The 16,692-nt window shown below is 35.8% G+C and overlaps 1 protein-coding gene across 5 annotated transcripts in view; it reads right to left on the reverse strand.

Annotated features, from left to right (window-relative positions):
* The window catches only part of LOC131440365 (probable serine/threonine-protein kinase ndrD), a 491,144-nt gene that overhangs the window by 66,502 nt on the left and 407,950 nt on the right, over positions 1-16,692 (reverse strand). For 3 of the 5 annotated variants that reach the window (XM_058611618.1, XM_058611617.1, XM_058611619.1), the window contains one exon: positions 2,804-3,235. The exons of the other annotated variants lie outside the window; for them this stretch is intronic. In XM_058611618.1, coding sequence (XP_058467601.1) covers positions 2,804-3,235 — 432 coding nt within the window. The remainder of the gene's footprint in view (positions 1-2,803; positions 3,236-16,692) is intronic. 5 annotated transcript variants of the gene reach the window in all.

Raw genomic sequence — 16,692 nt, forward strand, 5'->3', positions numbered from 1 at the left:
ACGAAATTACATCAGTATCCCAAATGTATGCAATTATATCTTTGTACATACTTGCGATACAAATTTGATATTAAAGCTTGCTTGTGTTCGAGTTTTGTATGCAAACAGTTATTTTTATAGCGTTAAGTTTCTCTACCATTCTGCGATTTCGGTTGAAGCGATAAACTTTTTCTGATTATTAATCGAGTTCATCTTATATAAATTAGAAATTTTCTTAATTACTCAAAATTTACCCTGGGGTAGATGTCAATTTCTCAGGCGAAACGACATTACATGGAATTTCATCCGAGCTTGCATGACACAAGATCAGAGCATACCAATTAAAGTTTCAAATCGTTTTATGGCACTTTTTGTCTTGCTGTCTAGCAACAACCTACCTCTACCATGCTACGCGTAGGACTGAAACGTTAGCTATAATTTTGCTTCTATTTATAGCTTCGCGTGCTTCCAACAGCTTCGCTTTTGCATCGATTGACCAATCAGAGCGATGCTTTCTCTTTGATATATCGCATACTCCTTCAAAACCGTCGTCTATGGCAGCAAAATCCAATATGCCGGAGATTTTTAGCTGACAAAATAGGAAACTGCAATATTAATAATTGATACAAAATATGCTGAACTGTAGGTGTTTAAAACCTGACCACATTTCTGATACGGAAAAAAAACAACCCAAATAAAATTCAACAGTAGAAGTATACTCTATTAACTGTTTTTAAATGTTAATAATTAATAAACATGTTGCATTCATCGAAACATTTTTCTATCATTTATATGATAATAATATTTTTTTCTCAGCATAAAAAGTCTGTCTGTAAATCTGTAAATATGGCAACACTGTAACCGATACGTAAACAGGCAGTTGGTATTTATTCAAAGGGCGAAGATGACGAGAGGGGTGATTCGGAAGAAAGATTAAAAAGCCAGTGGTCAGGTTTTGTCTAAGGCACCCTCCTGTTATGGAAGCTAGTTCCTGAAACCGACGCATTTTGATTTGGTTGCGTTGTTGTCAACAATATGTTAAGATACGTTCATACCATACAATCAAACCACACTGGTGTCAGAAGTTAATTTCATCAAACCCAATATAAATATAACTCTAGTCTAGTATTCTCTATAAAACAAGTAATTTGACCTCTTTTTTGATAAGAAAAAGAAATTGTGATTTATTTATTTATTATTGTTTGATTATATTCCATCGAAATCATTTCCTTATGTTGGTGCCACCGCTTGAAGAAAAATGTGAACGTGTGAACACTGCTTAAACACAGCATTTGACAGAGAACTAGAACCAAAGAACTAAAATTTTTGGCTTCAAGCCAATTGTATGCAGATGACAATCGTGCCACCAGGGTGGTCTAAGGTACGTATGTCATAGATCTATGTATTTATTTATGCAGTGGAATCAGTTTATCAAAGTGGCTTGAGTTTTGTCTTTCGCGTGTTAAATTGAAATCTTTATTTCGCAATAATTTCATCAAGAGAAAATCTATATATGAAAGTGTTCGTTGCTAATCAAATGTGTTTGTGGGAGTAAGCTGAAACTGAAATAATTTTTCTCGAACAGTTTTCAGAAAAACGGAAGAGTTTTATACTAAGATTTCGCTTTCCTTGAATTGCAATTCTAAGCCGAATGAACCGATTTCTTTATTTTACAACCATATCGAAGATTTGTTGATAAAAATCAGGAGAATAATTGCAGGAATTTGCTTTTACGGACACATTGTTGACATTACTCATACGCTTGTAAAGTATTCTGCTCCTTAAGCACTATTTTATTATAGAAAGATTGTAAATGGGGGCCCGTTTGCTTTAGTTTCGGTATAGTTTAAAATCTTCCGATAGATATTTGGAGCAGCTGAAAATGTATAATTCCATTTCACCGTCATTGGCATAATTCTCATTCCATAATGTTTTTCTTTCATCAAGCCACCTTTTTCTGGTAGAAACATCATGCACATTGCAATTTTTTAAATAACACTTCGCTCCCATGTATTTAAACAGTCTCATAGAGGGTTTCGATGCTTTTACATTAAAGCATGTCACTGGTACGGTTAATTTCGCACTAAACTCACTACTTACCTTTATGTAATAGACATTTTGTGTTATATCTGCATGCGTACACGCCTCATAATGTGATGTGTGATAATGTCAGTAGATAAACAACATTTGTGATCATTAGTATAAGCTTTCAAAATTTCACGCGAATCTGATCAGGATCAATATTTGCTTTCGATTGGATAGATTGAACAAACTTTATCTAGCTATTCAAGCAAAAACTATCATGCAAAACACTTCTGTTCTATTCTCGAATCCGGTTAATAAAAAGTCAACCATTAGCAGAACAGCCACGGTAGCCTCACGGTGAAAGTAATCTATCAAGTTGACAACAATAATTAGCCACTAAATATGCTAGCACAGTTGCGCAAACTAAACAATGCTTCGTTATCTCTTTTAAACAGGAAGTGAAAAAATTTACGATATACTTTTTTGTTTGTCAAAATAACATCAAATTTTAATATGTTTGTGTATGTGTTATGTGTTCGCATGGTTATGAACGATGACACAATAGATATGCACAGCCAATGAAAGACCAATTCGAAAGAAGAGACAACGATGATAAGCTTTAAAGACTTGAATCTAAACTTCAGGCAATTACTCCTGCATAGCTTGCTAGCACAAAAGCAGACACTGAACTCGTGAAAGGTAGTCATAACTATAAAACAGGCGATTGTTAGTATTTTTGTTGTTGTTGTTGTTGTTTAACTTGCAAGCAGCTTGTAATAGAATAGAGTAAGAAACTAACCTTCCCCATAACCAACACTGCCACAACGACTACCACTAATGTCGGCACCTGGGACGGTCAATCGGTCCATGCAGGTTTCGACATCGGTGCCTCCTTTCGATCCTGCAGCACTCCCGCCATCGCAAGGCTCATTACGGCGCCGCTGAGGACCCCGCCGGAACCCGTACCGCTTGACATGGTTCCACAAGCATTTGATCTTGCGGAATTTATTGTGGCGACAGTTGGCCGCACCGGACCCATCATCGTGGTACCCCTGGGAACAGCAGTGACGTTGCGAACAATCATGCCCACCGTCTGGCCCCCCGCGACTCTGACCGGCCCGGATGTCGTCATGGTCGTCGAAGTCCGTGTCCGTGTCGTTGGCATGGATCACGTTGTCGTTATTGATGACGATGCAAATGGCGCCCCGGCGGGTATACTTTTGGCTCGAATCTGGGACCGCGAACAAGGTGGGATCATTAACCAAATTGAAACATCATCATCATCATCATCGGTGGGCACAGAAACGGCATGGAAAGAAACGTAATACAATGATTGAAAACTGTCAGGCAAAGGTGGTGCAAGCTTGATAACAGGATTTTGATGCTCTATCGTTCTCTGTCGGTGAAATGATGGAAACCTTTGTGTTTGTACACGTATTTTTGCTAGTGATTTTGTGTGAACATTGCACGCTAGACAAAGTATAGATAATTTTACCATTACAGCACGATTATATTCGACACTGAATGTCTGAAAATTTACTCTAAAAGACACTTCCACTTGTTCCTCCAAATGTTCCAAGCCACATTACAAGTGGAAACGACATACACACTTTTACTATTTGCTAAACGCTAGACTTTCGCTGTAAATGTAATCAAAATTAATTTGTACACTACCCTCGTAATCAAACTGAACATTAATTTTCTAATTAACATGTGCATGTATTGAACCGAAAATCTCATTACTTTTTCTTCTTCTCCTGGTTGGCATCACCTCATTAAAGATGACGCCGGCCGATGACACAATTTCAAGGGTATATTGACTGTTAATTATTTTTACTTTCAATGGTGCCGCAATCGACTTGTCTGAGCACAGACGAAAATTCTTTCTTTCTCGTGTTGTGATCTTCATCGAAAGTTCTCGATATTATTAGTTCAAAGAGCATAGACAAGTATCATATAATTGAAGTATGAATATTTTATTATATTACTATTATATTAGAACAACGTTTCCAATCTGTGACTGCAACTAAATTTTTGCCACAGAACGTATGGTGGTAAACGCGCATGCATGGACTGCTTAAAGTTGCAAGTTCGAGTCCTACCTGTTGACATTTTTTCTCAAAGAATCACAAAATTATGGCTTTTAAGACATTTAGTGCCAACCGTTAGATGCACATAAATGAAGCGTCGCAGTTCACGCAAATTTACTTCGAAGAACATTTAATATTGTGTCTAAGACTCCATGACATGAAATTCATCGAAATAAAAAAAATTACTAATATAGCAACCGCCGCGACTTGAACCGAGAATCATTGGATCGCAAGTACGTCTGTTAATCGACTGAGCCACAGAAGCATGCATCTGCGTGGCTGGTAAAAGGTGCATTTAAATTCATACAGGCGGTTAGCAGAACGCAAGTTACAGTCGAAACCAGTAAAATTCAAGCTCATCTAACATTAAGTCATTACAAATAAAATCTTCCGTCATTTGACAAATTAGGTCTTTATGAATTACATCGTATGAGGGACAGAGCTGCTAAATGTCACTATCAACGAGCAACTTTGCACGACGAAGATTGGAAAGTTTATGTCACTGGACTGCTGCCAACCAGGCTCTACCAATCGTCATATATTGAGTGTCTGAGAGCCGATCTGTCATAACTTAAATTCTTTTGATATTATACTCACCAGGATGCTCATTGATTGCCGCTGCGATTGATATTATCTTCATTTCTCCTGTCACTGCTTGATTACGATGTAACTAAATATTAATCAAGCAGCATAAACATTGAATTAAATTCATGTACACCAATAAACTCCGGAATCCAATGACTTTTTACAAAGAACAATGAACTTAATCAATTTATGTTTATGTTAGTACTCTCATGGAATTTTTGTACTTCAACAGGGAATAGAAGAATGAGAGAGAGAACAAAATGCGTCACCTGTCTTTGACTGAGTATACTTCTACTTGGTCATGGAACTATCGAGTATCTCATTTGACAGAAACTTTGATCGTACCGATTACAGTTGACGATGATTTTAGTCAGTCTGTCAAGGTCATTTGACATGACTGACAATTTGCAGCTCTGATGAGGGATGAAGTCACTTGTAAAATTGAATTTTTTTTTGGAGTGTAAATAAACGATGTTATCAATATTATTAATGATAATAATGACTGCACTCGAAAAATATTTCAGGGAAAAAATATTGGTTATATTTTTGCGAAGCAAATTTATTCAACCTTTGACATAACATTAACCATTAAATTCAGTTCAATATTTGCGCCATCTTTCTTCCCTACTTTTATCCACTCTTTCTTCAAACCCTTGTCAAACCTTTCCAGTTTTCCGAAGATTTTCCTTCATAATTACCCATAATTTTTCCATTTAGCGAGGTTTGGTGGATTTCCCTTCTTTGGTAAAAAAATAATCAACAACAATGGTTTCGTACCGCTATCGATTTCTCGTAACGGCACGATACCAGATCCGACCAAAAATAAGTGTCATATTCGTGGGAGCGGAGAAAGCAAAACATTTGCTTCCGGCTTGCTAAATTGATCGCACCCACAGGTCGCCTGCCATTGTTTTCATCGTATCTGTAGTTGCAAATTTGTAATCAAATTTACCGCTGTTAAACCCTTACGTCTCGTAAATTTTGTTTTCTGTGGCGAATCATTTTGTATGTATGTTTGCTCCAAGTACAAAGCTGAATTGAACGGCCGCAGTGGCCGCATAATCCATCGAATTTGGCCCGTATTTCCACCCAGGTGCGCCAGCTTTTCGATTTGATCGAAGCACTTAGTAAACAAGTTGATTATTTAGTATCTGCGCGATCCTCGTGAATTTCTTTGAATGCTAGTAGTTGCACTCTAAAAAAATTTGAATTTTACAGGTGACTTACTCCCTTATACGATGTAATTCATAAAGACCTAATTTGTCAAATGACGGAAAATTTTATTTGTAATGACTTAATGTTAGATGAGCTTGAATTTTACTGGTTTCGACTGTAACTTGCGTTCTACTAGCAGGTGCAACTGTATGAATTTAAATGCGGGTAAAAAATAACGCGCAAATAAAACCGAGTAGAAAAAACCCGCAAAATGTTAAAAAAAATCTTGATGCCATATATCATAGAAATGAAATCGAAAAGTCTCAGACACCAGATCTCAACATTCCATTTATTTCTAAGACAAAACACGAAAACCGCGTAACTTGAGATATTCACGTAAAAAAACCGCGTGACTTCGGAAATCCTCGTGAAAAAGTCGCTTAAATAACCGCATAAAAAACTCAGTGTATATTAATTTAATCAAAGCTTTTTGGTCAATTTGTTTTTTTCTTTAATAATATATTAATTTTGCGCTGCTGGTCAACGTTTCGAAATTTTATTTCATCTTCTTCAGGGTAGAATTACCAAAGTTGCCAAAATCTACCACCAAAAATGCATTAATTATACAATATTAGGAATGTAAATAAATTGACCAGACATGTCTTGGAATTCGCTGAACACTGACATAGTTTGTATTTGAAACATGACATGAATGTGTGATCCAAAATCATGCAATACAATCATAGAGCTGTGATTCATAGTTGCTTCGATAATATATATTATGACGTTAATTCGGATAAACAATCTATCTCAGATATCTATCGCATTCAGCTCATCAGTGCATTAGCAGATTATAATGAACTGCTAATGCCACCTCGCCGATCAACGTAATCCTCTAAACAGACGTAAAGTCATTTCTATTTACAACACACTGTTTGGCACCGAAGTGCAATGTGAAACACTGATGCTATTAAATTTTCCAAGAAATTAAAAGACGTAGCTCAAAATTTTTAAATAAATCATATAAAAATGTTGTGCACGTTTTGTTTCGCCTTTCATTTTACTAGGCGACTGCTCATAGTAAAGCAAAAAGTATTTATTACATTGATTCAAGATGACGTTTTTATTTTCTTTCCTGCAACAACTCTGTTAGCGATTTTTTTCCAAATTCGCTAGGTTTAGGTTGGTGGTTTGCTGCAATTGTTCATTTGCTTCACCGTACGAATTCACAATATTTGCGGTCTACTACGGTACCACAATTTGTATAGCTATTTCATTCCTGTTGCTTTGATGGTTGGCATGTTCCGATACCTGCTACCCAAAAATATGGTTTTGTTCACGGAAGTAACTCGGTAACGTTTCGATATTAAGGTCGAGGCAAACAAATTGAACAAATAGTTTCCTGGTATAGCTTTTAGCTGCCGTTCTATTTAGGTTTTCATAGAAAGTTCGACTTACTCCGATATAATTGATTTTAAAATAGATTTTTGTAATTTCGAAAAAAAACCATGCGTTTTCATCTCATTTGAATCATGTCGTCAGAGAAACACTTGCACTTCCTCGATGTAGAATCGATAAAATAATGAAAAATAGTGTTCTAATGATGTCTGTAAGTAAAAGCTCGGAAAACTATATAACTGTATATTTTAACGACTGTTATACTTGGAGAAATTGTAGCGACGTGACAGTGAAACAGTAGAATTGAAGGATGGCTAAAAAGTGCAATTTTGAATCAATATTAATTAACTAATTCAAAAATGAGCAGTTGGGGGATACCCGAGCTAAACCGGACCCGGAGATCAATTATTTCAATCCATGCACGCAGAACCCGCAGATCACAAAATTACAATATTGCAATAGTTGTTTCACGCCCTGGTTGTTTCAACTAAAATGTTGCTGATTTAACTAACATATCTGTTGATTTTGACATAACCATTCAGGTAACCGAAATTGTTGTATTCAAATGCTGTCACTTGGCGGAGAACGAAGACAGCAAAACGCAGAACAAAAAACCTCTTCATTTCACCAGAAGCGTTTCATATTGAAAATTTTCAATGGTAAATGAACGTCATTTATTTTTTTTTCATAAATACGTTTATTTCTTAAGGCAGTTTACATAAGTTTTTCTTCGCCGTAGCATCACTTTTACATAATATTCTTATCCTAATTTAATTCTAACATAGTCACAACGTTTTGCATTTATTAAAACATATTCTCTTATTACTTAAATATCATCTTAGGTAACTCGTCATTAATTATGAAATCTACTCGGAAATATTAATGAACGTCATTTATGTTAGTTACGTAGTGGTCGTTTTATGTAATGCTTATGACAGACAAGTGATATCGGAATCACTGTACACCGTGAAATCACATGTCTGTCACCCTAAATCACGGTGGTATCACGCGAGCATCATGATACAACGGTGATTTCCGTACTACGGTCATTTATCGTTGTACTGTGCAAAATCACATCACTCTTTACTGCTACCAGCGCCATTGACGAGCGATGGTGAACTCACGAAACAATATTTCCTTCTTCAGAGTATCAAATAATAAACAACCTTTGTTTTATTTTGAAAAAAAAAATCTGTAAAATGCTAACCAGCAGCATAAAACTTATACAATTTATCAACGTTTTAGCTTATTTTCAAAAAGCAGTAAAGCCAAGAAATGTTCATAAATTTTAAATACAAATAAGGAAAACAATATATTCATATTTGTACATAAAATCAGCACTATTGAGTTATTGTTTTCTATTCTATAACAAGTAAATTTATTGTTGAAATAGATTTAGAAAACATAATGATTCATGTTTTGAATGCACATGTGGTAATAATAAACGATAAATATCCAATACATCAATAAACCAATTGTGGAATCACAACTTTAAACTTCTCAAAATCCTAATAAAACTATTAAAAGATTATATACCAGCCTAGTAGACCAATTTTCAGAAGCGTTATGAAGTAAAACGAAGGATCAAACCTATGTCAAATCTATTTCGGAATGATTTCAAAATCAAGAAAGTTTTAAAATTATTGGTTACATAATAAGAAATATCTTAGATTTATTTACTATTTTGAGGCTCAATGTTAAAAGTTAATGCGCTCTTATTTTTATTGTGAATATGCTTGTAAAAAAATTAATTATTACTGAACAACTTGAAATTTTTGCGGATTTTGCAAAAGTCGGTATGATTTACAAACAAAATTTGGTGATTTATCGCCTTTTCGGTACAAATCAGCTTCGTTGCATAAAAAATAGTGCTAGTGTTCCTAAAAGCCTTTCATATTTCCTCCATTTTCTATTTTTATTTGATTTTGCGGTAGAACATCAAAATTGTGGACATCAAATTTTCCCTAATGCTTATTACATATAAATAATGAAGGTAAAAATCATGTATCCCAGAACAAACGTGTCATAAATGTACCTTAAAACCTTGAAATTTGATATGAATGAAATTGTCATCCGAAGAACACTCACACACAAAATTAGTATTAATTCAGGGAGGCATTGATTATATCTTTCATAAGTCAGCTACTAGGAATACACTTCAAACCGCCAAAATTATCGGATCATCGGAGTTGGAAAATTAAGCAAAGTTTTGAGTTGTTTCGTTTCACTGTATATTCTTTCTGTGCGCAAAACATGTCTATCACCTCATCGTTGTATGCGCACAGCTTTGTATAGAAATCATTGTACGGAAATCACATGTCTGTCAATGGTATAAGTGAAAGTATGCAGAAGAATATAACAGTTAATTGTAAAACAAGTTTTCCATTCCTACAGTATAAATGTTTTAATTTCATCTGACAGTAATGTTCAGTTCATGTCAATGTTATTAAAACCGCTTAACGCTTAAAAATTTGCTGCTAAAGTGAAGTGGTACTATTTGTATTTTCTTGAAAGTTTAGCATTAGGTTTACCACCGAGCCATTCTGCAAGTGAAGGAAAAATTTCCTAATTCCATGTGACCATTTTTCTGGTGAGTTCCCTTTTGAGAATTGTAATCTTTTGGTTTATTTCTATATCCAGTGTGAGTTTAGTGATAAAGATATAAGAAGTTAATTAAATAAAATTTCGTTGTTCAAGTAGTGAACGATTAGCTGTCCCCAGAAGAGGCTAACAGTAAAAAATATTTATTGCAATTGGCGTCTTAAGTTCAAATAACTGAATAATTGGTTGAAACAACTGAGACATTTTTTTGCTTTCATGCATACAAGTAACTTTGCTGGGATTGTGTGTTTGCTCAATTGCACGAGTGACATCTCATTGTTCGCTCAGGGTGTTTGGCATTGCTCAACTGAAACGTTTCATTACTTGTTTGTGGTGCGTGTCTTTGTTGGGTGTCGTTGCTAAGCTGCCAGCACGATAAATCAAAAATGACAGATTAGTTAAAACAACAGTCGATTAATTGTACCAAATTTTAACCAATCAAAATCAGAAAAACAACTAATATTTTAGTTGTTTTACGATTGCTGGCTTTTCCGTGTGGATTGACTTTGTTTACGGGCTTTCATTTGAAGAGAATACCTCAGTTGGATGGATGACGCTGAGTTAACTCAGCTAGGCATCAATCGTGTTCATGTCAAAACGTGCACATTTTGTATTGGTTTTTTTGACGTAGGACTACGTTTTTCTTTACTATTCTCACCTGAGTGCATTTTCAAAATTTCACAACACGAAAGTGTAACGATTTGATTTCTTATCAGACTTGATTTCTTATCAACTTTTTCCTTGTTTGTGTTTTTCTCTAATTCTTACCCGAAATGAATGAAAAAAGGTGTAGGATTGTTGTTAATACCACGTTTATTACGAAAACATTGTTTAAATAGTGAAAAAATAGGTCCAAACACGAAACATAAAAATCAACCGAATCTATAAATAGACCCTTTTTGACTTCAGTCTATGATAATCCATGAACGGAGACACATCGAGTGCACAGGCTGCCATCTACGTCAAGACACTGGAACTACACCCGGCATTATTCAACTGGTGCCAATATGAGATTACGTTCCTCAACCCTAACAGCAGAAAAACAACAATTAGTTCTACTGTAAGCATATCGGCTGTCGGGCATTTGCAGTGTGAGTTCCGCTTCAAACAAGAGTGATTGCGTCATCCAGCTGCTGGTCGTTTGCATTGGAGGAGAAGAAAGCGAAAAGTGATGGGGGAGATTATACAGAATCAGTCGTTCTAATGGCTTTACGGGGCGGGTAGGGTCTAACACTTTTGAAAAAACATTTATTATTTTCTTTCTATTTTCTGATAGTAAAACATTTCAAGAATATTCTGTGAAATTTTGAAGCCTATCGGAACAAAACTCAGCAAGTTATGAGCCTTTATCTTTGCCGATCTCAGGTTTTGAAAGTCCGTGTCCATCGTCATTCAAAACCTACTGCACCAATTTTTATTAAATTTTGCACACACGTTCTACATATAAAAAACCAGACCCCAAGGTTGTCCTTTTCGTTGTTTGTTACTGTGGGACGGTTTTACAGCTACAAAATGGCCGATTTTTTCGTAAAAAACCGTACTTTTCTATTTAAACAATTACCAAAAATGAAAACAAATTTAAAAAATCAAACAGAAACGTTGAGGTTTAGAAAAGTTTCTGCTCTAACTATGCTGCTTTGTTTTGTTCACTTCTGATTAGTCTGCGCTGAGATACAGTGGACACCGCAAATCATGATTTTTAAAAAGCGTCCTCAAAAATGCCTCTTCACCGACTAATTTCTCAATATTTTTTCACGAATAAATTACAAAATTTTGTTCGAATGGTGCTTTTTATTATACAAAATATTTGAATCTATTTTGTTGAACGAATTCGCAAAAATTGATGATTCTTTTCATTATTCATTATTCAAACCCTCCCCCCCCCCCCCTTTAAATGTTATCTGAAGAACTATTAGGATTACTTCTTTGCAAATCAAAGGTAAAAATTATCAGTTTAGTGCAAATCTAGAATAATAATATGATATGATAATCTTCGTGTACTTTTCGCTGTGCGAAATTTGCACCAAACATTTGTCTGGTTCGCATTCGAGAAAAATGCTTCGAACAGCCTGAAATGAATCCCACGAATACATCATTCAGCTGCTGGTCGTTTGCGTGCGAGTAACAGAAAAAATACATTTTATCGGCCTGAAAAATGATAATCCGAAATGAAGCAATCAACCTCAAAACTTTATGTTATTTTTGTAGCCGTTAGAACAGCTCTTTTTGAACGTTCACTCCATTCACAGTGCGGTTTTCGCTTCAAATAAGTGCAGAAAATTCATCAAAGTTTAAACTACGGAGAGAATACATTTACAAATTGACAGTTCTAAGAGTTGTGACAGTGTTATGATCCGCAATTACGGTCAAATCATTTAGTTCCAAACCATTTTCAGTATCTCTACATAGAATCAAGCAAAAATGTAATTGGATTTCCTCACGTACAATAATTTTATTTTATAAAATCGATTCAATCAGAATAAGTCGTCACTAATCCATACGACGTCCAACTTTCTGGATGTCACACTCGGTGCGGAACGTTATCTCTGTAGGAAAGGGCACTCAAGCAAGTGGTAGATTTACTTTGTGCGCCGTTCACCAAACGAGAGGCAACCGATTTGTTTGGAATTTTGCTCGTTGTAATAATTATCAACTGTGTTGCAAGTTGGAGAAATGACTTTCGATTCTTTTCAGAATCCAAAGCATTTTACAAAGATCTAATGAGATTTTACTTGAAAAAGATGATTTATTAGTAGAACAATGTACCAAAATATATGTGCACTTTTAAAGTGATCTGCCCCTTGTTGACAGCAGTCCAACGTCAATCTCGCGGTAATGTCTCTAACATTATTCACTACCATTTTTTTTCAAATTGTCTGAATTTTCAAGTATATTTAATTTCTGTGTGACGGTCTGGGTAGGGCTTTTGAAATATTTATGTTCGTGCTGTCTTCAGCGATATTGATTACGTGCAAAAACTATATATATATGATTGCGACCCGAAAATACATTGTCTGTGCGAGACTGAGCCGGTCAAAATAAGTGGGGCTCTAGCTGACACATAATTTTGACTTGAAACTCTTAACGGTTTCTTAAAACATATCAAAATATTGATATCTATATACAGGGTGATTTTTTAAGAGCTTGAGAACTTTTTTAAACAATAAAACGCATAAAATTTGCAAAATCTCATCGGTTCTTTATTTTAAACGTTAGATTGGTACATGACATTTACTTTTTGAAGATAATTTCATTTAAATGTTGACCGCGGCTGCGTCTTAGGTGGTCCATTCGGAAAGTCCAATTTTGGGCAACTTTTTCGAGCATTTCGGCCGGAATAGCCCGAATTTCTTCGGAAATGTTGTCTTACAAAGCTGGAATAGTTACTGGCTTATTTCTGTAGACTTTAGACTTGACGTAGCCCCACAAAAAATAGTCTAAAGGCGTCAAATCGCATGATCTTGGTGGCCAACTTACCGGTCCATTTCTTGAGATGAATTGTTCTCCGAAGTTTTCCCTCAAAATGGCCATAGAATCGCGAGCTGTGTGGCATGTAGCGCCATCTTGTTGAAACCACATGTCAACCAAGTTCAGTTCTTCCATTTTTGGCAACAAAAAGTTTGTTAGCATCGAACGATAGCGATCGCCATTCACTGTAACGTTGCGTCCAACAGCATCTTTGAAAAAATACGGTCCAATGATTCCACCAGCGTACAAACCACACCAAACAGTGCATTTTTCGGGATGCATGGGCAGTTCTTGAACGGCTTCTGGTTGCTCTTCACTCCAAATGCGGCAATTTTGCTTATTTACGTAGCCATTCAACCAGAAATGAGCCTCATCGCTGAACAAAATTTGTCGATAAAAAAGCGGATTTTCCGAATGGACCACCTAACACGCAGCCGCGGTCAACATTTAAATGAAATTATCTTCAAAAAGTAAATGTCATGTACCAATCTAACGTTTAAAATAAAGAACCGATGAGATTTTGCAAATTTTATGCGTTTTATTGTTTAAAAAAGTTCTCAAGCTCTTAAAAAATCACCCTGTATTTCTACTATATGTCTTATCACTCATCAAATCTAGATGTTCTATAAATGCAAGCAAAATGTTTATTACATGTAGCGTAACAATCAAATACACTTGCTGGTGACTTGAAGATTGTCCCAGAAAGTAAGGACGCACTTTGATTTCGCTGTAAATAATTCACAAGTGTTAGATATTCACAAGTGTTAGATATACAACAAAATATTATTCTCAACACTTGCTACTTAGCCATTGTAGACTAGCTGGCGCACCTTCTTGCGAACGTTCCTCATTAAACTCCGTACAGACTTCTTGGCGACAAGTTTTGACACTTTTTTTTAATATTTTTCGAACTGTTGAATGGTTTCGGCTGCCTAGACATGTTTCCTAAGATGTGCCTTCGTTAATGCCCAAAATTCCTCAATTGTGTGACATTTTTGGTAGCATACCATTCTACCGTTGATTTTGAGGAGTGACAAGAAGCAAGATCTGGCCAGAAGTCAACAGGACGCACGGCTTTTTCACTTACTCCTTCCATTTTTGCTATCTTTCTCAGTGACAGTCCGCGTTCTGTGCACCATTTGTACACAATTTTTCGACGTTGTTCTGCTGAAAGTTCACGCATTTCGAAACAAACTAATGAAAACGAATAAACAACTGCACAAGTGGTTAGAGAAGAGTGTAAACGCAGCCATAAAAATTGACAGATTCTGAGCCATTGCGAAATGGCAGCGGTTTTTTGATGCGTCCATACTTTCTGGGGCAGTCTTTAATCCTCCATACGATTTAATTCAAAAAGACCTGATTTGTCAAATGACGTAAAATTTCATCTGTAATGACTTAATTTTAGGTTAGAAGGAATTCTACTGGTTTCGACCGTAACTTGCATTCTGCTAGCAGGTGTACGAATTTAAATGCACCTTTTACCGGGCAAACAAATGTTTACTTCAGTGGCTTAGTCGATTAACAAACGTGCTTTGTGATCCAATGATTGTCAACACACACAAGACACAATATTGAATGTTCTGTTTGCGTGAGCTGCGACGGTAAATTTATGTGCATCTATTAAGATGTAGAATCACAAGATTTTTTTTCGAAATGTATAGTATTCAATAATGACCTTAAAACCAATTTAAGTATCAATTATTTGGTACAGATGGGCGGCAAGTTTCGAGAGAGTATCTATATTTCTAGCGAGCAGAATGATACCTCACGAGAGGTTGAAACCAACATACAATCCATTCGAACATGTTTTCAATTTTCGGTCAGTTTAGACCTGCGATTTCTGAAATTTTTCATTTTGTGTTGGTCACTTCATCGCGACAAGATAACTAGATAACTTGTGTAGAAACCTAGTTGTAATGGATCAGAAAATTGGAGCTTCTAGTCCAAGTTCCAAATGTTGATTTCCTCGGTTGAAATGATGTGTAAATTGGTAAGAGTTTTCAGAAGTAATCGAGACAAAAGATAATCGAAGGTTACCCCATCAGAAATGCAAAGGTGTGTGGGAAAACACAACATTTTGACTTACGGGTCGGGAAAAGTAACCCATGTTCAAGTTTGTCTTGAACTCAAACCTATGTTGTTGATAGAGCAATCATTATTTAGCCTAATAACCTTGAAATTAAATACGCCTACATTTATCCTTGCCGACACAGGAGTTTCATTTTTTTAGGAAGCTTTTTTTGCAGCCCATGTGCGATAACATTTTGTCTTAACTTTGCTTCTCAACTTTTTTTTCAGCAAAATTAGTTTGTCACCAAACGATCAGAATCCCACATCCAGAGGGCAAACGCTTCACCAGACCAGGCAGAAAAACGACGAATGGGGTTTAAATTTTTCGCGTAATTATGCATGCAAAGCTAGCACACCATCGTTGGTTTTGCGCTGGTGTCGGCAAAAATTGTTCACGCTTTCTCGCTTCGATAGACAGAGGGTTCCGAGCTCATTTCGATAGCGTTCATCTATGAAATGCTGCAGCAATTTTCCAGCTCGGCTGAAGCAACAACCCCTCTTAAGTGGCTTGAATATTGAATTGAGTGGTCGGCACTTCTCCTTGATGGCATCTTTACCCAATTGCCACCAAATGATTCTAGTAATTAACCTCGTTTAGTCGGTTCGAAGTAGTCACATCACCCCCATGTGGAAACAAGGCGTTATACAGATTTTCTCCCTTCGCTCACCGGAGGACGTAATTTTTCATGGTTCCAGATTAGATGATGAAAATAATTGGACTGTACGCTATGGAATGCTCAAATTGTAAGAAAAAGGTAGCGCTAGCTGGTGGGAATGACGGATTCTGAGTTAACAATTTGGTTGGTTGGAAAAATTTTCTTAATAATATTGAAACTGATGGATTAGGGCAAGACAACATAGATCGTTTATTTTCATTTCACAACGTAATTTCAGACGAAAGTAAAAAATATTGACTATCAATTAACTGTAGAAGGAATGTATGGAAAAAATACAGCGTGTCGTAGAGCAGATCGATGAAAAAAGTTGAGGTGGTTTTTTCGAGCCTATTTCAACTGATTTTTGCAAGATATTATTTATGAAGGCTTAAAACGAGAAACATAAATATTTTTTAATTTGTAATGAATCTCAAGATGTTAGCCAAGAGGATGTTTTCCAACCAACCGAATACTAATATACTAATAAGGATCATTCGAGTTCGAAGTTCTTCGATTCTACATGGATAAAAATCCATTCCCAGTGCAATGATAAAAACAAATTATGAATGCATGCCTATTATTTATGATTTCATGAGCAAAATGATTTATATCATGAAAATTTTTATGTGAGATTAGTTATTAATTTATGGTATAAATTATTT

Source organism: Malaya genurostris, chromosome 1 (assembly GCF_030247185.1).
Source record: "Malaya genurostris strain Urasoe2022 chromosome 1, Malgen_1.1, whole genome shotgun sequence".
NCBI classification, from domain to species: domain Eukaryota; kingdom Metazoa; phylum Arthropoda; class Insecta; order Diptera; family Culicidae; genus Malaya; species Malaya genurostris.